Raw genomic sequence first — 27,172 nt, forward strand, 5'->3', positions numbered from 1 at the left:
GGAGACGGGAAATTGCTTCATGCAGTCATCCTTTAACAGTAAAAGCTTAACTAACCCGCATACTCGGAAATTGCCGAATATTCCGTATAGTCGAGCGTAACTGTGTTGTATTTTATATGTGTTGGTTACGTGCTCAGTGATGATTACAAGATGTACACAAACATCTTTTATTCTACATTGTTCATCTACTATTCTATATTACAGTTAGGATTAAAATAATAATAGATACAGTTACAGTTACATATATAACATCTTCCTTTTTTATAAAAAATAATAATAGTAGTAAAATTAAACATATTCTTTTAAATAATAAGGTTTCTTAACAGTCCTACCAGATTGAGTGACGTAGTTATGTCCATTTGAAAAATTTGATGATACTATACCTCTTTTGCTTTTTGGTGACACAACACTTCTGTTAGATTTTGAAGGACTTACAGGCACATCTAAATTTGTAGTGCTCCTACTATTTTCATGTATCTCGGGTTCATCTATAACTTCATTCTCATAGTTGTTTTGTATTGCAAACTCTTCCTGATTAGTTCCTTTAAGAAGGTCTCTTCTGTTCCTTTCTACAATTCTTCCATCTGTTCTTATAATCCTATATGAACGTGGTCTTTCTGCTTCTTCTATAATTTTCCCTCTTTCATTTAGTTTTTTCCCTTTCTCTTTTATGTAAACATGATCTCCTGTTTTCAGTGGTTTTAATGGTCTTGCATTCCTATCATAATAATTTTTTTGTAAGGTTTGTCTCTTCAGTAAATGTTGTTTATGGTCTTCATATCGTTTAGCTTGGACAAAATTCTCTTTTATAGGCATCAATCCATTTACTTTTCTTCCAAACATCAATTCTGAAGGTGACTTAATTTCATCTGAAATAGGAGAGTTATGATATTCCAGTAAAACTAAATATGGATCTTTGTTGTCAACTACAGCTTTTTCTAACATTCGCTTGACAGTTTGAATATGTCTTTCAACCATTCCATTAGACTGCGGGTATTTTGGACTTGAAGTTCTGGTTTCAAAATTCCATCTTCTTGCAAAATCTTTATATTTCCTGCAATTATATTGTGGACCATTATCCGAATATACTATTTTCGGAATACCATGTCTTGCAAAAATTGATTTCAATTGCTTTATCACTGCTACACTTGACAAATCTTCCAAATGTCCAATTTCAACATATTTGCTAAAATAATCTATTATGTACTATTAGATAATCCCTTCCTTGAAAGTAAAATAGGTCTGTTCCCAATACTTCCCATGGACCATTAGGTATTTCTTTAGATATCATTGGTTCTTTAGTATTAGCTTTTTGTAAACTTAAACATGTTTGACAATTCAGTACCAAATCTTCAATTTCTTTGGACATTCCTGGCCAATATAATATTTCTCTTGCTTTGATCTTGCATTTTACTACTCCTAAATGACCATAATGAATTCTGCTTAACATATCTTTTCGTAAACTTCTTGGTACAACAACACAGGAATTTTTAAATATTAATCCATTTGCTTCTGATAGTTCTTCCTGAAGTTAAAATATGGTTTTGCTAGTTCTGGAACCATACATTTTTCATCTGGCCATCCAGTTTTAATTAATTTTCTTAAAACTTGTAGTTCTTCATCTTTTTCTGTTTCCAGTTGAAAAACTTCCATTTTACCATTAGACATTGGTATACATTCTAAACACATTGGTATACAAACATTGGTATACATTCTAAACACATTGGTATACAAACATTGGTATACAACTAATCCAACATGAGCTTCTATTTCTCCTTCAAAGAAATCAGATCCTTTATCAGTGAATGATCTTGATAATGCATCCGCTATAAAAAGTTCTTTTCCTGGTTTATATTTTATCTCAAACTGATATGGCTGTAATCTTATACGCATTCTTTGTAGTCTTACAGGGCATTTATTTAATGGCTTTTTAAAAATTGATTCCAGTGGTTTATGATCACTTTCCACAGTAATATTTTTTCCAAATATATACTGGTGAAATTTCTCACACGCAAATACAATAGCTAAATTTGAGCATAATTCTTCTGTGTATCTGTTAATGCCTTAGATGCATATGCCACTGGTAAATTATTCTGCAGTAAGACTGCTCCTAGTCCTTCTTGAGATGCATCTACAGATAAAACTACTGGCATGTTTATATCATAATACTGTAAAACTGATTTATTTACCAAGACATCTTTTAGTCTTCTAAATGCTTTTCATGTGTTGCATTCCAATTCCAGATAACTTGTTTTTTCAACAAATCTCTTAAAGATGATGTCAATTCTGATACATTAGGTATAAATCTAGAAACACATGTAATCATTCCTAGGAAAGTTTCTAATTCTTTCACATTTTTTGGTGGTTTTATATCTAGAATAGCCTTAATTTTGTCTAATTTAAAGTAAATGGATTGATGCCTATAAAAGAGAATTTTGTCTTCATCTGGTTTTATACCATCTTTAGAAAATATATGTCCCATATATTTCACTTCAATCAGCCCAAATTTACATTTATTTAAATTAAATTTAACATTCTTTTCTCTGGCTCTGTCCAACAACTTCTTTAATCTTAAATCATGTTCTTTTTTATCTTTACCCCAAACTAATAAGTCATCTATATATATTTGAACTCCTTCTAAATCACTAAAAATTTCAGAAAAACTTCTGTGGAAAACTTCCGGTGATGAACTCAGTCCTTATGGCAACCTCAAAAAACAATATCTACCAAACGGTGTGTTAAATGTAGTAAATTCACAACTTGAATCTTACAGTTTAATTTGCCAAAATGCTTTGTTTGCATCTAAAATACTAAAGACCTTTGCATTTGTCATTTGAGATGAAATTTCTTCAAAGGTTGGTATGTGATAATGTTCTCTCAGTATATTTTGGTTAAGGTGCTGAGGATCTAAACACACTCTTAAATTTCCATCCTTTTTCCTTACTACCACTAATGAATTCACGAATTCTGTTGGTTGGTTAACTTTCTTTATAATACCATCTTTTTCCATTCTTGCTAATTCCTTTTTTAATGGATTTAATAAGCTAAGTGGAATTTTCCTACAGGGTTCTATTTTACCAACAGCTCCTGGTTTTAATTTAATATGATATGTATATCCAGTTAAATTCCCAGTTCCTTTAAACAAATCTTGATATCCTTTTAAAAGTTTTGGTAACTTTTCATTAGAATCGGGATTTACTGTACAAATCCTTTATATTAGGTTTAATTTTTGCAATGTAGGTAAACCTAAAATAGCTGGAACAGTTTTATCACATGCTACAACTTGAAATTCTATTTCATCCTTGTCCCCTTTCGATGTTTCACATAATGATTTACATTTTCCAACTACATCAATTGTAGTACCATTGTAATTATTTAAAGTGACTTTTGATTTAGTCAAACATTTCTCTCTTAAATTTAATTGTTTAAATTTAGGCAATGGTAGCACATTACACTGAGCTCCAGTATCCAACTTAACAAATAAATATTTAGATATGTTTACTTTTAGTTTTTCAAACCATTCGGTTTTATTTTTAGAAAATGGATTTATATCTTCTACTGACCCTAAAATATATTCATTACCATTATTATGTAACTCATGCTCTAAATTATTCTGTACAACATTAACATTTTTAAAAGTGCACATTTTAGAAAAGTGATTTTTCTTTTTACAGTACAAGCAAATCTTATTATAAGCAGGACAGTTGTATAACTTATGAAAAGTTCCACATTTTCTACATGGTTTTGGATTATTGTACTTATTTCCTTGATAGTTTGAAGAAGATTTAGTACTTTGTTTTACATGATAGTCTTTCTTACAAGGCTGACTTTTTTCCTCTGAAGGTCGAAATTTATTACGTTTGATAGCTTCTATTTTATTTTCTTCAGTTAAAGTTTTCAGCTGAAGTTCTACTAATTCAGAAGCTTTACACATTTTAATACATTTCTCCAATGTTAACTGATCTTCCCTTAATAATCTATCTTTGAGATTTTTATTTAGAATTCCACTTACTATTCTATCCCTTATTAAACTATCTTTTAATTCTGCAAATCCACAGTTGCTACTTAATTTCTTTAAATCGGTTAAGAAATCATCAAACGATTCACCTACATGTTGTGTTCGACAGAAAAATATATGTCTATCAACACTTTCGTTTGCTTTCGGTATGCAAAAATTTTCGAAAGCTTCAATTACTTTGTCAACATCCTTCTTATCTTCTTCACTTAAAAGTATTAAATTTTTCAAGTGCTTCTTCACCAATTATATGCAATAAAATAGCTACTTTAATTTCAGATGATTTAGTAATACCACCAGACGCTAACATATAAATTTGGAATTTTTGTTTCCATTTCTTCCAATTTTCGCTTAAATTTCCTTCGAAACTTAGATTACTTGGTGGCTTTAATCCATCCATATTTAATTTAGGACTTTAAATAGTTTATATATACGTATTTTTAGCCACTTCCAATAAAAATAAACAACTCACTTACCAGCGATATAAGTTTCGATTTCACAGTAAACAACTTCCCATGATGTTTTTGTTTAGAACATCTTTACCCAGGCTGCATGGTTCTTCAAAAAAGATTTTCTTTTTTAATCAACGACAGGCTGCGCCATGTGTTGTATTTTATATGTGTTCGTTACGTGCTCAGTGATGATTACAAGATGTACACAAACATCTTTTATTCTACATTGCTCATCTACTATTCTATATTACAGTTACGATTAAAGATAATAATAGATACAGTTACAATTACATATATAACAGTAACTGGAAAAAGAGGAGGAGGGGAGATTGTAGCCGTTTTTTAGATTGCTCGGCTAAATAAATGATTTTGACATTCCGATATTTGCTTCATATAAAAATAAACCAACGGAACTGAGAAATATTCAGCTTAGAAAGAACAGTAAAACTCTTTTAAGTGTTCATAAACAAATCTCAGACTAAACATCAAAATTAATTATCTCTGCAAAATACCGCAAACGTTATTGCGCAATACGTGCGGCGTAATTCTTCCATACGTGATATTACGCAATCGGAATCAACAGCTGCTGGTATTCGGACAATAAAGAACTAGATAAAGGAAGAGTGTGTGTGTGTGCGCGAGTATGGCAAAGCCTTGAGGGCTATCTGCCTAAGAGGAGGGATGCCTTCGTGGAGGACTTTCTAAGGGAAACTGGCTCATATACACGTTACACATGGGGAAAACCACGAAAACAGCCATGCAGCCAGCCCGTTCACGGGATTCGAACCTCGGACCGAACTACCAGTGTTCAGCGACTTTACCGCTCGGCCGCTGGTGGGCCAGATAAAGGAAGAGACTTACTAATCTGGGGTGTTTTTGATTCTAATTTTGAACAGACCGTTAAATTTCCGGAACTGAATCACTCTTCGCTTGGGTTGAGTAGACCGCAAAACTTTTAGTCCTATTCAATTCAGATTGGACAGTGACAAAAAAAAAAAAAAAGTCCGCTGCTTCAATATTAGAGATTTTGCAGAGAAAGGGGAGAACCTCCCAACCTCCGTACTGTATAATGTATTGGGGAGGGGAAATTATTCTGACTATTCGATTACTTTTCTTTTATTTAAGCCATTCCGAATATTATTCCTTAGAAAGCTAATCTGTGTAAAAATAAACCCATTTTTGGAAGTTTATCTACAGTGTCTCACAAAAGTGATGGGACACTTGTGCTTTACAAAAGGAAACTGTAATAAAATTAATTAAAAAAACCTGTAAAAATTTTTTGTGGGTGTGTTTCATACTTAAATTTAGTAACAATTATTACATAGCATACATTTTCTCAAAATATTAAAATATTAATTTAATAAAAATACAATTGTTTAGAACGGAGCAAAAAATGGCTCACATAAGTGATGGGACACCATTAGATACTACTACGTACTACAATAAAAATATTTCTTAGGGTTTTTATTTTTACTCAAAAGCAATTGGCAATAATTTATAAAATCGTCTGCAGTATTTCTCTCCAGTTTGTTTTGGAATTTTTGTGTTTTTTAGCTCTGTGCAGCCATGAATGCTAAACAAAAAGAAACTTTGCCTGAAATTCGAAAATTAGTTATTAAGTTGCCTATTGAACGTGGGAAATCTATTAGAGAACATGCTGAAACAGTTAACTTGAGTCATTCAACAGTTTTCAATATCATTAAACGATATAAAATGAATCATATGATTCAGGATAAAAGAACTGGCTGACCATCAAAGCTATCCAAATGAGTAAAGCGAATTATCGTTCGAAATATTAAAAAAAATCCAAGAATGAGTGCTCCTAAAGCTGCTGCTGATTTACAAGCATTATATGAAGTAATTGTTAATCCTGAGACTATTAGAAGAGTAATTCGATCTGCTGGATATCAAAGTAGAGCAGCCAGGAAACAATTCTTTGTAAGTGAAAAGAATAGAAAACTCAGACTGGCTTTCTCAAAATCCAACATAAATAAGAATTCTGATGACTGGAATGAAGTTACATTTGCTGATGCGAGTAAATGTAATATATTTGGTTCTGACGGTAGAATCTTGGCGTGGAAAAAAACCCAGGGAAGAATTTCGCAAACAGAACTTGATACCAACAGTAAAACATGGTGGAGGAGGAGTTATGGTATGGGGGTGTATGTCGTCCGCTAGAGTTGGTAATCTTGTTTTTATAAACAGTATAATGGATCAGTACAAGTATATTGACATTTTAAATTAAAATTTGAAATCTTCAGCATGAAAATTGAAACTTCCTAGCGATTTTAAATTCTACCACGACAATGACTCCAAGCACACTGCTTTGAACGTTAGACTCTGGCTGCTGTATAACTTTCCTGAAATAATAAAAACACCACCACAATCTCCTGACTTAAATCCCATACAGAATATTTGGCAAGATTTGGAATCAAGAATTCGCAAACACACCATTTCTTCAAAACAACAATTAAAATCGGTGCTTTAAGAATAATGGGGTAAAATCACTCCAGAAATCGCAAAAAAATTAGTCGAATCCATCCCAAGAAGATTAAATCATGTTTTAAAAGTAAAAGGAAATCCAACAAAATATTAAAAACCTTTTAAAAAGTAAAATTTTTGGATAAATATTGGATGGAAAAGTAAGTGTCCCATCACTTATGTGAGCCATTTTTTGCTCCATTCTGAACAATTGTATGTTTGTTAAATTAATATTTTAATATTTTGAGAAAATGTATGTTATGTAATAATTGTTACTAAATTTAAGTATGAAACACACCCACAAAAAATTTTTAGATGTTTTTTTAATTTATTTTACTACAGTTTCCCTTTGTAAAGCACAAGTGTCCCATCACTTTTGTGAGACACTGTACACTTCAGTAGCTACTGCAACTATATTATAAATACTCATACATATGCTCACAATATAAGCATAATGATCATAATAAACACGAATATGAACTGACCACGCGGAATGAGAATGTAAATTATTAAAATCTTGATAGAAATTCAAACATGTGTAGTATTTGGGTGGGAGGAAAAGAATACCGAATGTACCGGAATTTCTACGGTTTTCGCAATTCTTTGACCAATAGAATGACGTGCACCTGTCTGTACTCTCGCACGCACCCTAGGTTACATTAATGTGGAGAAAGGGGGAAAAGCTATTTCCGGGAGTATGATTCACCATCTGACGTTCCATGTAAGGAAGAAAAGTTGTTTATTTAGTTTCGGCTTTGGTACGGGGGGAATAGCGCGTTCATTAAAAAAAGCACTAAAAGCAAAAAATAAGCACTGAAAACAAAAAAATAAGGGCTTTTGAGAAAAAGTAAGCACCTATAAGGGCCTTTATATTTTATTTTCAAATATAAGGACTTATAAGCACTCGTAAGGACCGCTACGAACCCTGGCTTCGCGGCAAAGCAGCTTTAGGGTTGCCTTAAAATAGCAAGGAAGGCAGGGTAGCCACATTTGGCGAGAAATCGCCCATTTAGTGACAAAATTGGTGATATACCACGGACAGATGGAGAACCTTCTGGAACGAATCCTTAATGGCTTAGCCCAGAATGTTCTCGAACACCAGCGAAAAGCTATATAAACACTGCTGGTATGTGGATAACTAGTTAGCATCGAGTTGGTGTCTTGTCTAGCGAATCTGCGCAGTCGATCAAGTTGGTAGCTGGGCAGCGAGTGCCGAGTGGGTCGTCGAGTTCACCAAAGGAGTCTCTTCGTGTATCACGGTTAGTGCATCGTCGAGAGAACGTGTTGAGCTCCTGGAATGACTGAACCGACGAGTCGGGAGCCGTGCCTTGTGTGTCGTCGAGTGCATCGCGAGTTGTAGCGTAGCGAGTCTCGAGAGTACGTGGAGTTCCAAGAATGACCGAGCAGAGTCGGGAGCTGTACTCTGATGCTTTGCAGTGAAGTTGTCTCCACCATGATAGCCTGATAACCTGGAGGCTGTCTCGCTGATCGTGTCAGCATGTTTATAGTAGTTCATCGACAACTGTAAAGTGTTTTGGAGCTATCCTGATCCAATATTAATATATTGGTAAATAATGTGTGTTCATCAAGTGTCGTCGTTATTCACTCCAAATCTGCACGAACCTGTGAAGAAAATAGCGTAAAAATATTTATGAGGCACTACACTATGACACCAAAATAGGCAATCCATGACATTGTCAGAAAGTACTTATGTAGCAGCAGCCCAGGTTTATGCAGCATGTAGCAAATAAGTACCTTCATATTTGGCACTTGAAAAAGAAAACATTGCAGTTTCTTCAGAAATAAATATACTATTTTATTCAACAGCATAGAATGTGAAAATTTGCATTTCAGGATGTTACAATTCTTAGATGATCAAATTTTATCTATTAAAATTTGTTTGTGATACCGAATTTGAACAATTCTGCAATTTTTTTGTAAGCAAAAACAGATTGCTGTATATGTGAGGGAGAAAAAAGTATCTGCAATGCCAAATTATAAAAGGATTTTTTTTTAAGTGTTACATGTTTCTTGCTTTTTTAATTTTAATAATTCAGTGTTCTTTTATGGAATTCTTAGCTGTTTTCAAAATGGCTCTTGAATTTCATGTAACAGCTTGGTGAAAAATTAGTCGGCAATGAGCTGGCAACTTTTTAGAGGAGGGTGAGGGTATTATAAGAAAGAACCTAAAATTTTTAAGTTATTTTATACAGGGTTGTCCAGCAAAGGAGTCCCTGATTTCAAAATTAAAAATCTCAAAAACAATGATCAAAAGAGAAATACAACAAGGGGTATATTTCATTTGAAAGCTATAGAATTGTTGTACAGAACTTTTGAAATAACACTTACAAGAGCTACCAACAGACGGCACTGTATGCTGTTACCCGGAGAATTTTGATTTGAATGGAAACATGTCCAGACTGTTTCTCAGTATTTTCTGCATGCTGTAGCTTTTCAAACCAATCTCTGCTACAATTTTTCAGACAGATTTCCCTGGATTTTGTTGAACAATTACAGAAACAACTGTAATATTTTGAGGGTATGACTAGTATAATTCTGATAGTTTGTTTAGTAAACAAAGGTATGTGTACAGAGTCGTAGCTAGGGTTTTCAGCGCCCAGGGACAACTGAAGATTTCGCGCCCCCTACTGCTTGCCAAGGATGTAAAACATTTAATTCTAAAATGTCGTAACATCAGTCTGGCGCCCCTTGGATTCTGCACCCGGGGACAGATGCCCCCCCTTGCCCTCCTCTAGCTACGCCCCTGTATGTGTAAAAAAATTATTTTAGCATCATTTTTCTAAAATCTGATATGTACACCACATAACTTCCTTGTATGGAACATTAAATTCTATGCACTTTTTCCTGCCTTTCCTTTAAACTTATTTTCTCGAATTTCATTAGAGATACATTTCATTTAATTAATTCAGTTCTCACTTCACGGCAGGACAAAAATAAATAAAAACTCAAATTATCTTCATTCAAAATTGAAATATACAGAAAAATATAACACCAAATAAAGTTAAACAAATTTAAAAAAATTACAATGAAAATTACAGTTTCTAAGCAAAAAGAAGCAATTCGGCCAACAGGCACAAAACTGAAAGTTTCCTTTTGGTCACACTCAGCAAAAAAACAAACACTGAAGGTGCAGAAAGATTTAATTCATTTAAGTTTCAAATGTAAACAAATATGGCTGGTATAGTAAAACAAATTACGCTTAGCGGCTCTTAAACTGTTGATAATTCTGCAACTATTGCATGCAGATTAACTAAAGGCATAAAAACCTTAACAGGAAGATAAGAATAACATAATTCAATCATTTTTAAAGCCAAAAATGCACAATTTACTAACATACAATTAAAAAAACTGAGCTCACTGAGCTGAGTAACAGAATGGGTATATATATATATATATATATATACTAAGGGAAATTGGAACAGAGAATTGAGACTATTAAAATTTCCAAGACACTTTGTCTAAATTTTAAAAAAAATTTTAGTGAAAAAGTTTCAATTGTCTGTTTCAGCAAAACGCGTAATGGGGTTGGCTTGATTCGACGTTCAAATAAATGAAATTTCCCTTGAAAAGCCTGTTTGGAAGTCGAATTGGGCTAATTTACCATTTTCCGCTTACTTTTTAACTTTTTCTGTTTTTTAATTTTATTAATGTTTTACATGTCTAATGATTTGATTTTCATGTGTATTAATTTTTTGAAAACGTGTTAAACCTTTTGGAGCAGCAGCTCTTGGTAACTTTTAGGCGAGCTTACTACAATTTTTATATTTTACTTATTTTGCAGCATATTGCGCAAGATGTTTTCTAGACCAAAATTGGTTTTTTAAAAATTGTTATTACTGCTTTGCTTGATAAATTATATATATATACTTTTGGTGCAGCTGATTGCAATTAAAACAAGAGGTGCACAGCTACATGTTATAAAAGTCCTATATACAAAATTTCAATGTTTTGAGGCTACTTGTTTTTGAACTATGCGAGATACTTTTAAACAATTTCAAGATAATCTGTTGAGCTCAGATTTTGTAAACACATACATGGAGAAGACAACAAAACAAGATAGCATTTGTCACTATGGTCAAAACTTTGCCATAGATCTTTAAACTATTTCAAAATAATTTCTTACCTTCAGATTTTTTTTAACACAAATTCTTAAAAAAAAAAAAAAAAAAAAAAAAAAAAAAAAAAAAAAAAAGATTAGGTAGAAAATTACTATTTGACATTTTTTTTTATCATAATTGTTTTGAAAGAGGGTTAAGTGTTTGTTTTATAACCTTTAAAAATTTAAAATATTTACAATAAAATTAATTTTTGGATGTTAAGTGTCCCATAAAAGTATACAGTATTATGTATCATTATAATAATGTTAAGAAAAAATCAGCTTTTAAAATGAGATGCTGAAAAAAATTGCCCACCAGCGGCCAAGCAGTAAAGTCACTGAACACTCATAGTTTGGTTCGGGTTCAAATCCTGCTGAAAGGACTGGCTGCATGGCCACTTTCATAGTTTTCCCATTTGTAATGTGTATAACAGCCAGTTTCGCTAAGAAAGTCCTCCACAAAGGCATCTATACCCTTAAGCAGATAGCCTTGTATGTTTTGGCATAATCAAACAAACAAAACCAAACTGAAAAAATACAAACTTATAAAATTTAAAGTGATGTGGTAGATTTCACCACAAATTTTACAGCTAATCAATCCTTAAATTCTGTTGCTTTTGATATTAATAAAGCAAAATGAATAATAAATGCAAAACCTGTCCATAAAAAAGAGGGGAAGGAGTATCATTCATAAAATGGCAGAAGACTTCTGTAATAAATTTAATTTTTTTTTCAATTCCTTGCAGCAAGAGGGAGATCAATTAATAAAATCAAAATTGCAGAAATGTATATGGATGCAAGAAAAATAATGTGACATAATGACATCAAAACCTAGAAATTATGTTTTTAAGTTATACCAGAAGAACTGATTACTGTACCTTCTAGTTCATACTGCAGCATATTTGTTTAGTGCAGGAAATTGATAAATTAGTATCTTTTTATCATTCTCGTTTGAAGAGGGGGGAGAGTTTGCTTTCTAATTTCTGAAAATTTGAAAACTTTATATCAGATACACTTTCAGGCATTGAAATTTTAAGAATGTCAAATAGTAAAAAATCAGAAATTATGTTAAAATTTCATATTACTAGCATCGAAAATATTTTTATGTTCTATCTGATGGTGCAAACAGTAAAATTCAGAGAGATGTTTGCTAAATGAAAATATGTGAAAAAAGTTGTTTCAGCAACAAATAAAAAAAATATATTAAAAAAAAATTTAAAAAAATCTAAATTGTATATTTATCTACGTAGTTTATACTGAGTAGCACAGCAGCTTTCATAAGTAGTTTAAAAATCTATGACAAACTTTTCATGATAACAACAAACACCATGAGTGAGCTAAATTAAAGTTTACAATGATTTTAACTTTATTTTGCTGTTTTTGAATATGTAATAACAGAATATAAAAATTCCAAATTAAATTAACAATTAGCATTTAATATTACATTTAAAAGTGATCAAGATAAATTGTAAAGCCCAAATCATACATTGATATATACAACATAATATTTAACTTATAATAAACACATACTTATTACTGAGATAAAACAATATCAGTTAGGTAATTAAAAAATTAATCATCAGAAAAGAAGGTAAAGCAATTTAACGATTAGACCTAGGAAGACACACACACAAAAGAACAATTAAATGCAGCTAACATTTTTTTAGTTTTTATTTAAGCTCTAATTTACTTACTTCAATAAGTTTCCACATCAAATAAAGTGATAAAGTAGAACTAGGAAAAAATTTCATAAATAATCCACCCAAGAAGGCAGCTGGAACAGCATAGGCTGGATGGTCTCTATTAAATATCCACCTTAAAAGACAATTTATTCCCTATAAAAATATTAAATAAATTTAGAACATGAATTTGCTAAAAAAAAAAAAAAAAAAAAAAAAGAGGACTTGTTGAGTTTCTCAGAAAAGCTGCAAAATCCAGACTGTTTGAATTTCTGTTTTTGGTTAATTTGTACTGAAATCAAGCAAAAACGAAAAACCTATTCTTATAATTTCCCAAATTAGATCCCTTTTTAAAAAACCAACTCGTCACATGCATTCGGATATAAAGAGTTATGTAATATTTATTAGTTATATACATTTATTAAGCATTGCATGCCTTTCAAATGTAAAGCAAAATTTTTTCAGTAAAAAAACAATTTCTCAAAGTTTTTAAGATGAAGATTAGCTCATTTTCTGCCAGTGCATGGATATAACCATCATATTTATAGTTTAAAAAATATTCCTCATCCTACGCTGTATGCTTACTATCTTGAAATATGCAAAGCTACCTACAACAATTAAAAAATAACTTTCGAAACTATTTTTCCAATCATGCCTAGCATACTCTAAACCCCATTAGCGTAATAATATCAAATTAAAAACGCCCAGCCCGTTCGCGGATTCGAACCTCGGACCGAACTACCAGTGTTCAGCGTCTTTACCGCTCGTGCGCTTCGGTGATTCTGAATTTGGTATTTTTCCGGCTATTAGATCATCAATTTAAATCTGGTAAGATGGCATGCAGAAATTATACAATTAAAATTATGAATTCGTAATTTATGAAATAAAGAACAAGTATGATCTAAAGTGTATCAAAATTTACAAAAAAAAAAAAAAAAAAAAAAAAAAAAAAGGCAGGCTTAATATTTATTTGTTTACTTTATTAAACATTTCGTTCAATGTAAGTTGTTTAAGTTGCTTCCACAAAAAATTTAAAAAGTTCCTTTTTTCTTATGTCAGATACATTCGACTTTCTAATACCATACTCCTCGCATATTTTTGAGACGAACATGCCTTTATCCATTTTTTGCAGCAATTCCACTTTTTCTTTACTGGACATCGAAATATGGTTTCGCTTTGTAGATCCTTAGGCAGCCCCAGAATTGAAAACTCTTTTCGACATAATAGAAAGTTCAAGCTTTTCAATATCTTACAAACACTGAAATAAGCAAAAAATAACATGAAAGCAACTCAAAAAACATAAAATTCCATGCAGAATTTTACTCTGCAGAACAACTTTATCAAAAAAAAAAAAATTATATATATATATATATATATATCCTAAAAACAGTGACATAAGAAATACGGTGAAAAATTGTTGCCAAACCCATATTTCTAAAAGAATGAAACTATTCAAAATATATAAAATAATGGGATTTTACCAAAAATCTATCAACAACAATAAGACAGGAAAGTTGTTGCCAAAGTATCATTTTTAAAGATGTTAGAAGTGTACTCGGAAGCTTCATTAAAAAAATTTTTTTTAAATACAAAATATGATCATTTTTCCAAAATTCTTTTTGTAAAAGCAGTCACAAGGATGAAAGTTTAACGTGTCCAAAAATCAAAGAAAAATAAACTGAACATTTTTAAAAATAAACTTTTTTAGAAAAAATCCCGTTGAAAAAGTGTTAAGCTGCCTTTGTTAAATAAATTCATATTTAATCGATTTACTGAAACAAGAATTTTATTTTAAGTTTGTAAAATAGCTAAGTGCCTACGTTTCATGACGATGTGAAAATGGAGTGTGTAGAGTAAAATCTCGCTTTCCTATAGCCCATTGTGTCTCAAAGTGATGCGATTTCGTCACAAAACATAAAATAAAAAACATTTGAATTCGAATTTCGAAAAAATCGCTTCGAGGTGCACTGGCTCTTGTCTAGATGCACCTATGTACCGAATTTTGTAGCCGTGGGTCTATTAGCTTACGCGCAGCACGAACGAAAGACACACACACAGACAGACTCTTTCTTTTATTATATTGTTGCGTGCGTACGGGTTCGTTACGAAATGAATGCACAAATCCGATGAAAAAATGAACAAAAATTTATTATTATCACAAAAATATGATTAAATGATGTCCTCAAATAATCGTGCAGTATCACAATATAGTTATCTTCTAACTACTCAAACGTTCAAGAGAACTTAATTCGAAACAGCTAAAGAAAGCTAATCCGCGAATTCGCTACAGTCAACGAGAGCAGTTTTCTAAACAATAGCAAACTAAGTAACTGCTACGAACTGAGAGGTTTTCCTCCTTTTATAAGATTTTAAAAATCGCGCGCGAGAATTTTCTAGTACTTTCTCGAAATCAAAAAGAGATATTTATTAAATGTTACATGCACGCGCTCTTGTATTTTCAATTTTCCGCTTTAGCTTCCTTTTAATATTCGTCACGCGCTGCACTGCGCGGGAAATAAAACCATTTAATTTACAATTCAACTAACATAAGCTATTTAAATACCAAATCCGTAACAATATGTAATTAACCTTGATTCAAAAACACATTATCAATAGTCCTAATCCTAATACAATCTTCTTCAGCGCATCTACACTGACATCACTCTTTCCCTGCAATTTCTCTGCATTACTGTAAACTTCTGCCCAGTCGCTGTCAAGAACTCGGAAAGGAACTGAGATTATAAATAACTCCAACTGCTTAAAACGCTTTTTGAATTCGATAATTGTACTTTTTATAATATACTGAAATCAATATATTTTATAATGCACTGAAATCAAACCACTTATGCTTTTTAACTTGTAAAACGAAGCAAAGAACTTCCTTCACTTGTTGGAAAAATATTATCACTGATAGAATTTTAATTTTACGTTGAAATCCCTATATGGAGAAATAAAATGGATGACAGTGCTTCTATAGTTCGATCCTGTCAAGTGCAACAACAGCTGGCATTCTGCCAAAATGCTTAGGATCATCCACAAGGGGCATTAATTATGTGATGCAGGGTGAGGAAGGTTATATGAGAGTTCACTCTTTGTTGGAAACAAGGAATTTTGTATTGAAAGAAATAAGGTCCATGACATCGGTTGATTGTATTGTCAATTATCTTTCATGCCTTTGTTTTGTATCCTCAGAAGTAAACCTGAAGATCTGGATTGATAGTAGAAACCAAAAATGTTGAAATTTTTTTTCATAACATATGACTATGGAACTATATTTTTGGTGAAAAAATTCTTTCTGTAACAAAAGCAAAGAAAAGGCCCACAGGTATCTACTCCATTTGAGTGGAGTCGCCCCTGCTCGCAGATGATTTAATGGTACATTTGCCAGTATTGTGATCTTTTATGCAATAATTATTTTTGTTTTTTTCTCCTAAAATAATTTTTTTCCTCTCATCTATGTTATTAATTGTAATGAAAATATTAGAGTAATTATTATATAAGAAGCTACTGCAATGAAAATTATACAATAAAATATAATAAATAATTCTAATAATACTTATTATGTAATAATAGTTATTTATTACACTTTACAAAAAATTGTATAGCAAAATTTAACTTTGAAAATACTAATATTTTTACCAATGTATAAATCTTATATATATATGTGGCTTAAGTGTTTGTTGCCGATAGTTTATTGGTTGCTTGCATAACTATAAATTGTTTTATTCCCCATGCAGTGAAGTGCGTGACGAATATTATGAGAAAGCTAAGCCGTAAAAATTAAAAACACAAGAGCACGTGCATTTAACATTTAATAAAGAAGTTTAGCATCTGTTTGTCGCCGATAGTTTATTGGTTGCTTGCGTAACTGTAAACTGTTTTATTTCCCGTGCAGTGCAGCATGTGACGAATATTGTGAGAAAGCTAAGCTGGAAAAATTAAAAATACAAGAGCACGTGCATTATTTAACATTTAATAAATAAATTTAACATCTATATATAATAAAATTCGGAAATATGCAACCAGCAAAAACCGGCAACGATGAAAAAACAAATAAAATTAAATAAATAAATATCTTTATTATATGCGGCTCAAGTGTCAGTTTGTCGCCGATAGTTTATTGGTTGCTTGCATAACTGTATTAGCCAATGGGGTGAAGTTGCCACGGCACAGGGTTGCCGTTTCAATTGTGATGTAGACAATATCCTGTAAAACTTGCCTTTGCTATGACCATTAATAAGTCTCAGGGCCCAAATGCTTAAGAATTTAGGCATTTTTTTACCTGAGCCTGCATTTGGACACAGTCAACTTTATGTTGCCTGTGTCCAAATGCAGGCTCAGGTAAAAAAGGCTCAGAGTTCGTGAAAGAACGGACATAAAATTAAAAATAATTGATGGTTCTCTGTAAGGCGAGCTTAAAAATGATGGAAAGATCTACACAAGAAATGTTGTGTACAAAGAGATCTTTGACATGTAAATTAACATTTTATTATTTAAATCACCTTTATTTATTGAGCTAGCGGTGGCTCTTAAGAAATGTACCACCAGTGGTTTCCTTCATTGCACTCTACTTTAAGCAAGTAGAAGGGGGAAACCCCGTGGGGCAGTAAGCAAAGGGGCGTCCTTGCCGCCTACCCTGCATAATTCACTTTAAATTAGCAGATACCTTTGCACTAATCATTATACAGTCAAAAGTCGTTAATCCGGACTCGTCAGGACTTCAGTGATTCCGGATTATCGATTTTTCCAGATTATAGATCATCAGTTTAAATCTGGTAAGATGGCATGCAGAAATTACAAAATTAAAAATATGAAACCGTAATTTATGAAATAAAGAACATTTTATGATCTAAAGGGTATCAAAATTTACAAAAAGAAAAAGCTTAATATTTATTTGTTTACTTTATTAAACATTTCTTTCAATGTAAGTTGTTTAAGTTGCTTCGTTTCATGTGATAATACTTTCTCTTTAATTCTATTAAACAGACATAATTTCTTGTTTAGTTACAAAGTTCCGCTGTTCAAGTCCTAAAATTGCTGTGTCGAGAATACCGACTAATTTGTCAATCGAAATGTTTTCGTTTTCAATAACCTCTCTGTCACTTTCTTCACTATCGGAAGCGAATTTTAATGACGAGGAACTTGATTTAAATCATTTCAAAGACGGAGTACATCGAGATGAAATACTACATTTAGTAAGGAATTATAATTCAAATAAAATAAAAACATCTGCCCTGAAGATTAGGATAGTGCTGACAGATCAACTTCCAGCATTGGCGTTTCTTACCCCCCCCCTCACTGCCGCAGACCAGCGTGAAATTGATAAACAGATTTCGGATTTCAAAACTTACTTTCGCTTTATAGATCATTTACATATTAGTAAATATATATTGGAAATTCTATTTGACATAATCGAAAGTTCAAGCTTACTTTTATAAAATTGGTCTAACAGTCTGCAAAAAATAATAAGCTGGATCCAATTCGAAGATTAAGGAACGACATAATCTGCAACATTAACTGAATTAGATAATTTTAGCTTAGCTTACCATCCATTATACATTAAACGCACATGCGTAAACGTATTATGCGCTTGCGCACATGCACATTCGCAGCCGTAAAGGTCTTACGCGCACGCGTAAACGCCTATATTGACGCATGCGCAGAAAGTTTGTAGCTTTGAGGTCCGGATTATAGATCATTCCAGATTATGGGTGTCTGAATTAACAACTTTTGACTGTAATTACAATTTATAATATCTAAAACAGCGGTCATTTCATATGACCACCGAGCTTTTTAGTAAATATATAAAAACATAAAATTAAACACGATGGCATCAAACATTTAACTACAAATGATGATCAGCATATTATCTTAGATTACTTTAATTTTCTGCCTTATGTGCTCATTCAATGTAGTGAAAATAATAGGGGAAAATAAGAATGAAAAAATTCCCTACAACATGCTTCATGTCCATTCACCCTATTTTGTCATTAAATCGGTCCAAATGGTGCATGCATGTTTGTTCTGAGGTCGTGCCCAGCGAGGTTAAACAATAGCAAACACACTTTTGATGATATACTTGATTATACGCATTGCATAATATTCAAAGCAAAGAAAACTTTATGCCACGTTTCAATGCTGCAAAACACTCTTGAAAATTTTTACACACCCACATTACACTCACTCAGTTGCTGACAGTATATGTGCAAGAAGACTGTTGCATCCTAATGGACCTATTAATCAGTCCTTCCTTTTTGCTTCTCTCCTTACCTTTAGCAAATACTTTAGCCATTGGGGGTTAGCTACAGAGGCTTAAAAATCCTGGTGTCTATAAGATGTAATATTTTAGTTGGGTCATCAATAGAACTTACTATAGACTTGGCTAGTTAGATAGAAAATGAAACCAGTTCACTATAAAGTCATGGTCAAAATAACTTTGCAGGTGATAGCTGTAATGGAATGGCAATGGTTTAATGTGTAGATGGAACGACAGACTAGCAGACAGATGTGGCCGAATTCAGCATAACTTTATTATTATATAAAACAGTTCTGGAGACACAATATTTGCTTCACACATGATTATGGGTGCAATAGGCACCTCTTAATTTTGTGTACTCAGTTTAAATTTTAAATAATAAAAAAAGAAGTACAGTAAAGAGAGAGACATGCCTTATTCACGCAGCAGCTGGCAAAAAAGTGTATTAAGCAGTTGAAGTTATTTATAAGCTTGATTCCTTTGTTTGAGTTCTGAATAGTGACTGGGCAAAAGTTTACCACAATCCAGAGAAATTACAGGGAAAGAGTGACATCAATGATGAAGTAATTAGGACTTTAAAGGACTATTGACAATTTGTTCAAATTAAGTTTAATTTGTTAATAAATTTCTGTCGCATTTTTATATCTTACACAAATAAAAGGACCTTATCATCAAAGGCTGTTGCCATGCATTATATTTAAAGAAATAATACAGTTAACATAAAAAAGCACATGGCAACACTTAACGCTCTATCATGATTTCTAAAGATATTCTATTTTTAAATATTTTAGGATTTTGCCACTGAATTTTATGTGGCATGAATATGAAGAAAGCAACATTTAATGATAAAGTTCATACACACGCACAGAAAAAAAAAAAAGTGACAGCAAGGAATAAGTTTAACTGTCAGCTTAGAAAGAGTACCAAAACCTTAACAAAACCTCTGAAGCAACATTAAAATCTGAATCCTATCAATTTTGCTTTTTTCCTCTGGAGACAGATGCTCAGACCTTCAAGTGCTGACAAATCGAAAATCTGCATTTGAAAATTTAGAGACAGTTATATGGGTTTTCATGAACAAGTTTCTGCAAGCATACTAGAGAAAACATTCATATTGCAAGATAATGCATCTGATCCACACCAAGTTTAACAAGTGGAATAATATTTTCAAAAGAAGATAATTATGTGCACTAACTGAACATCTCAATTTCTAAACAGAAATCAAATTCAGCATGTCAAAATTTTCTACAGAAATATGCTGTTATCTTTAAACTGTCAAATGATACCAGCAGACAGCTTACACTATACAGTCAAAAGTCTTTAATCCGGACTCGTCGGGACTTCGGTGATTCCGGATTATAGATTATCAATTTAAATTTGGTAAGATGGCATGCAGAAATTATAAAATTAAAAATATGAAAACGTAATTTATGAAATAAAGAGCAATTATGATCTAAAGGGTATCAAAATTTACAAAAAAAAAAAAAGCTTAATATTTATTTGTTTACTATATTAAACATTTCTTTCAACACGCGCATGCGTAAAGCATACATTACGCATAGTCGAAATTAGAAAATTGCAACCAGAAAACTATTTGATGTGTATTCGTGATATTTATAATGACGAGGAAATTGAATTAAATCATATCGGAGTACACCGAGACGGAACATTACATTTAGTAAGGAATTATAAGCAGAATAAAATAAAAACATCTGCCCTGAAGATGAGGATAGTGCTGACAGATCAACTTCCAGTTCATTGCGTGCCGCGATGTCCCCCCTCCCGCAAAACAGCGTGAAATTGATAAACAGATTTCGGAATGATTAGAGAAACAAATCACCTCTCTGTCACTTTCTTCATGTCTTTATCCATTTTTTGCAGCAATTATACTTTTTGTTTAATGGACATCGAAACATGCTTTCGCTTTGTAGATCCTTTGGCAGCTCCAGAATCGGAAATTCTTTTTGACATAATCGAAAGTTCAAGCTTAATTTTATAAAATTGCTCTAACAGTCTGAAAAAAATAATACGCTGGATCCAATTAGAAGATTAAGGAACAACGCAATCTGCAACATTAACTGAAATAGATAATTTTAGCTTAGCTTATACCGTCCATTATACATTAAACGCGCATGCGTAAAAGCATTATGCGTTCACTCATGCGCAGAATGTAGCTTTGAGATCTGGATTACAGATCATTCCGGATTATATACATCCGTATTAAAGACTTTTGACTGTATTACTCTAGGTAACACTATTTATATTGCATTATTATTGATCCAATATTACTCTATGAGGAAATTATTTGTACTACTCATAATGTATTATACTGAAGTATTAATTTGTCTAACTATGCATATTTATATAGCTATATATTTAAGCAAATATTTCAGTTAATTTTCCGACACCTCTTCCTAAAAGAAAACTGCTTATGTAAAATTTTTAATCTCACTTTAAAATTCAAAACATAACTTATATTTTTTCTGCATTCCATGCTACCTATATTTTATCAAAATCCTTCATTTAGATTTCTTTGGTTACTATGGCATTTTTCGTATTTTATTAATTCAGAAAAAACAGTACATTTACTAAAAATAATTTTCAAAAAATAAAATTTGTGAAGTTTTTTTAATTACACAGAAAATAAATAGCTTTTTACATTCAACTATTAATTATGTTTAAGGAAACCCATAACAAACAATCACTAGCAAACGAAAATTAATAAGTGATCACCGAAATTCTAAATATTCATCCTTTCATCTAACAATGCAGAAAATATTACCATGAAGTGAAAAAACATTTTAATTAACATGTTGTTAAAGAATGTATGCATAACTGTAATAAAAAAATTATATGTAATATAGGTACTGTTCAGTTATCAGGACAGGAGTCATTGCCAAATGTTTTGCTAAACTTGCCAAGATTGGTTCATATGAAGTCGCCAATGTTTACGCAGAAAGTCAGTACAATGTTAACTTTTTCAAGAAAAAGTAAAAGAATGTCTTTTCAAAATTGGCAACGAGAATACAAATTCCAAAGATGTATTAACATGGACTTGAAAATTTGGACTTGCCTGATGATGAAACACCTTTCATATAATTTCTTCAGGAATGAGGAATTATTCAGTTTGAAAAAAAGTACACAATAAACCATAAAGTGATTTTTTTTCTGATTTCTTTACAAAGTTGTTTAGATTACATTAAATATTGCTAATTTTACGAATATCTGTTGTTATTTTTTCACTTGGATTTTTCTTCAACTCCGTATCATAAACATGTACACGATTATTTTTATGCTTCAAAATTTTCACCACATCGGTCTGCTTTTGGCGATATCTGAATCCGGTCTCAATAACAGAACAGTGCCGTAATACTTCAAAGATAACTTGGTACTATTCGGTTTTGAGGGCCGTAAAAAATCGTCAAACTATTGTTGATGCCAGTGCTGCCAACGCAAGAAAGGAAGTATAATAGTAAATAACTATCTAAGATTGATGTTTTAATTTAGATGAAAGGTTAATTTCATATAATACTTTTTTATTATTATAATTTATATAAAAAAGGCTAAACATGACTGAATGGAAGCATAAGAGTAAATAAATTATTATAATTTATATAAAAATTGCTAAACATAACTGAATGGATGCCTGCATCTCTATTTCGCTATTGAGTTATCGCTAAAGCATAGTTTGATCTCGTTGGTTGTTCAAACGTAATTTTCTATAATGAATGATGCCTTTTCTTTGAAAAAATTCTTGGAAAAGTGCAGAATCGCCCACTTAGTTGTTTGCCGCTTTTTACAAGGGTAAAAACAATTGAACTTTTGTCAGTTTTCTTTTACTTTTTTAAGTGAAAATAGGTCGATGTGTATGTGGATACAGAGTATGTGCAATTCTTAAAAACGTGCCAAGCAGTGGGTGATTCTGAACTTCACCCAAAATTCTATTGCACACTTTTCGACATGGGCAATTCCCAAACTGTTAAATCCATAGGATATCAAAAAAGGATTTAAAAATTAAACTAGTATTTCAGTGGCGTCTTAAAAATATAGAACTATATAAACTTATGCAATCTGAAATCCGCACGTATGCTAGATTTGGCGCGCTGTTCAATGGGCGCGTTTGCTAGATTTGGGGCTTTTGCACATACATTTTCGCTGCAATTTTTACGGTCCTCAAAACAGAATAGTACCGATAACTTTAAAAGTATATGTGCAAATATTTTAAAATGATATTCCAGAAAATACTCACTCTAAAGGTTCCACCAAAACCTCCCAAGAATAAGCCCAAGTTCAAAGTTCGTTTTTCTGTCAATAAACGAAATATTAATGATGGATTTGCCATCAACTTTTTTCCCAATGATGCACAGCGAATGGCTGAGAAAGCAATATAGCCTATTATAAAAGGACGTAAAAATCCCTGTAATAATAAAAAAAAAAATTGCCAATATGCATTTGCAAATAAATTCTTTGTAAAAGCAGAAACTATAAAAACATTTTAATGTCTTTTATTAACTTAACTTAAATATAATTTAAAATATTTTTCAAAATTACTTTAAATATCCATTAATATGAAAATAAATAAATTTATAAAAAAAACATAAAACTGGACATAATCTTGGCAAGTAATGATTATAATGCATATCATTAAATTATAATTAAAAGGCCACAGTTTTAAAAGTACACAAACTATTAAAAATTATTTAACTTACATATAAAACATACTGCATGCAACTCATATTATGCCTACATGAAGTATGCTTAGTATGAAACCATAGCTTTTGCAAAAAATGAGTTGCTTCTGCATCTGAAATTTTTTTAGTTTTACTCTCTAAAGCTTCCAATGGCAATAAAATTTTAGGAACTGGAATTCTGATTAAATCACTGGATTCTGAATCCTCTTCAACTTTTTTTGGGCGAGGTTTTGCTTCTTCTTTCCCGAATACATATCTGAAGGATTAAAAAATTCAATGAATTTACACAGAAAAATATATATATATATATATATAATGTTCCAGTATTTAAGTGTGATCCTATCAACCATGAAACTATTGCTAAGCAGGTGCTTTAGTACCAATTACAGATAAACGTGATTTACAACATGAAGTGACCAACACACTCATAGCATCCTCCTTTTTTCTGATGCAATTTTTTATGTGATTTTTTTTTGACTGATTATCAATAAACCACACTTTGTTTTTACAAACAAGGATATAAATTAACTCTTATTGCAGCATTCTTTTCTTGCATTTTTATAAAAATGATTAAAATTTTGGGAGCTGACTTCTACAAAACAGTAAGCAATGGATTATTTTTCAAAGTTATAGGATATTACCAGCAAAAATAGTGTGTATTGTTACGGATTTGGTATTTAATTAGTTAATGTTAGTAGAATTATAAATAAAATTGCTTTATTCCCCATGCAGTGCAGCACGTGATGAACATTAAAATAAAGAAAAGCCGGAAAATTAACAATACAAGAGCGCGTGCATTTAACATTTAATAAATAAATAACTCTTTTTGATTGAGAAAATATCAGAAAATTCTCGCACATTTAATAAGCGCCATGAAAACCCTCTCAATACATTATTATTTAGTTAGTTGTTGTTTTAAGAGTTTATTTAGAAAACTGCTCCTGTTGACTGTAGCGAATTCGCAGATTAGCTTTCTTTAGCTGTTTTGAATTAAGTTCTCTTGAACGTTTGAGTAGTTAAAAGATAACTGTGAGATATTGTAATACTGCACGAATATCTGAGGAAATTTAAGCAATTTTGTTGTGATATTAACAAATTTTGTTCATTTTTCATCGGACTTGTGCATTCAATTCCTAACGAACCGGTACGCACGCAACAATTTTTGGTGTCAGAAGTGGGATTTGAACGCCAATTACTAGAGCGATGGAAGAACAATTGAGGCAGCTCATCAGTGCTTTTGCTGCATCGCAAGAAAAGATGGAAGCTGGTCAAGCATCATTTAAAGAAGAGATGAAGGATTCTGTTAAAAAGGAGATGAAATCAGTTAAAGAAAAGATGGATGCTGGTCGGGAAAAGATTGAAGCAGGACAAGAAGAGATGAAAAGAGAAACTGCCTGCATAATAGAAAATAAATTTGAGGCTATTGAAGGCAGAATAGATCCAGTTGAAAATAAAGTTGGACAAAATAAAGAGAGAGTTTCTTCTGTCAAGGAAAAAAACAGAAGAGACAATTTCTGCCCTAGAACAATAAATCGAAAATAGAGTTTCTTCTGTGAAAGAGCAGATAGAAGAGAGAGTTTCTGCCATCAAAGAACAAATTAATGAAAGGGTTTTTGCTGCTGTTGCCAAAGAAGTTGACACTTTAAAGAAGCACATAGTGACAGAATGAAGCAATTCTGAGGGCTTTAAATTTTTATCCATACTTGCTCGTCCCTCTCTGAAGCTATCCACTTATGATGGGAAGACCTCCCAACAAATGTATAAGCCACAATTTTCTATCGTGGCAGATGCGAATGGATGGGATTCCCAAGCTAAGGCCTGTCATCTCGCCGCTTCTTTGAGAGCAGAGGCAGCAGATATACTTCAGACTCTTTCCCAAAACTAAAGGGTAGATTTCAAAGCTCTGTCCGGTGCATTAAAGCTGCGGTTTGGAGAGAAATGTTTGAAAGACTACAGTAGGCTTCAGTTAAAATCCCACCAACAGAAAGCCACAAAAACACTCCAGGAACTCACCACAGATGTTGCAAGGTTGTCCCATCTCGCCTTTTCGGAGTGCCCAACAGAGAAATACTGTTGAAGAACAAAAGAAATACTGTCGCTGCAATATTTTATCGATGGCCTCAGGGACCCTGAAATACGGAAAGCCCTGCGAATGGCAGATGTTAAAGATTTGAAAAGCGCTCTAGTGTACGCCATGAAATTCGAGGCAGCTCAGCAAGCCACTCCTAGAGAGTGCCACCCAGTCAGAGCTGCTCAAGTCCAGAAGCCAGGAGATCGAGTCACTGCTCGTCTAGACGATTTAACTAGACAATTGAATGCCTTGAGATGGAATGTTGGTGACAAAAAACCGACCATAAAATCCTGGAACTGCGGTGCTTAAGGGCACATATGACGAAACTGCAGGGCACAGATGTTAAGACTGCTCCTAGCAAGCAGCAGGGAAACTAATTAGTGGCCATCTCGTGGGGCAGAGGTTGCCAGATAATGAAAAGCTCCAGTTTAAAGCCCTTCAGATTTCTACAGTGAGAGGCAGCAGAAATGGACTTTTCATAATAGGACATATTAATGGAGTCTAATGCAATATGATGATAGATAAAGGAGCCAACGTTACCATCATCCAAACGGATTTGGCTCAACAACTGGGAAGCAAACTTATCTGGACGACGCCCTGTGTTACCCTCCAGACTGTGTCCGGTGAGCAAATCGACATCAATGGGAAAATAAATGTTAACATCACGTTTAGAAGTGCCGCTTACTATCACACAGCATATGTGGCAGATATTACAGATCCTTGCATACTCGGATTAGATTTTCTAAGAAAATACAATTTTTCCTTGGACTTTAAAAATAACCAATTGCATTCTGCTTCTGAGGACATAGCATTATTTGGAATTAATGATGAAGTTAAATCTGTTAATAAAATCATAGCACAAGACAATATTACAATACGGACAAGAACAGAAATCTTACTTCCTGGATCCATAGCAGAAAACAGAAATTTTCGCTACAGCATCATAGAATATTCCAAGAACTGTAATAGCCCGAAAGGAGTACTAGTAGCCTCAGCACTCGTCAACCTGTCGAAGATCGTTATCCCGGTGAGAGTTGCCAATGTAACTTAGAAAACGAGAGTTATTAAGAAAAGTGAAGTGGTTGCAACATGTACTCCAGTGACCAGTATTAAACAAAAAAGTAACACTCCAGAATCCGTGTCTTTAGAAAGCATTACATCAGAGTTACTGCAGAATGCACAATTCAACGATGAAGAGAAGAATGCTGCTGATCGTGTCATTCAAGATGTTTTTTCCTGCTCATCTTCTGGTGTGGGTCGAACCAGTTTGACATAACTGGTTCGTCAATAACTTCCCCCAATAAAATAGCATCCAAGAAGTCTACTGATTGCTAAACATGAAGAGGTACAAACACTTTTAAAGGATATGGAAGAAGGCGATGTCATCGAGCCTTCAGCAAGTCCATGGGC

The 27,172-nt window shown here is 32.5% G+C and overlaps 1 protein-coding gene across 1 annotated transcript in view; it reads right to left on the reverse strand.

The window, feature by feature from the left end:
* LOC118187318 (transmembrane protein 135-like) overlaps positions 1–27,172 on the reverse strand; it is a 98,731-nt gene that overhangs the window by 16,571 nt on the left and 54,988 nt on the right. The window contains exons 8-10 of the mRNA XM_035357513.2: positions 23,710–23,947; positions 23,250–23,417; positions 12,760–12,900 (exon numbers count right to left, since the gene is read on the reverse strand). Coding sequence (XP_035213404.1) covers positions 12,760–12,900; positions 23,250–23,417; positions 23,710–23,947 — 547 coding nt within the window. The remainder of the gene's footprint in view (positions 1–12,759; positions 12,901–23,249; positions 23,418–23,709; positions 23,948–27,172) is intronic.

The sequence above is a fragment of the Stegodyphus dumicola genome, chromosome 4 (assembly GCF_044657685.1).
Source record: "Stegodyphus dumicola isolate Sdum_Otavi_A_Nest chromosome 4, ASM4465768v1".
Taxonomy (NCBI): Eukaryota; Metazoa; Arthropoda; class Arachnida; order Araneae; family Eresidae; genus Stegodyphus; species Stegodyphus dumicola.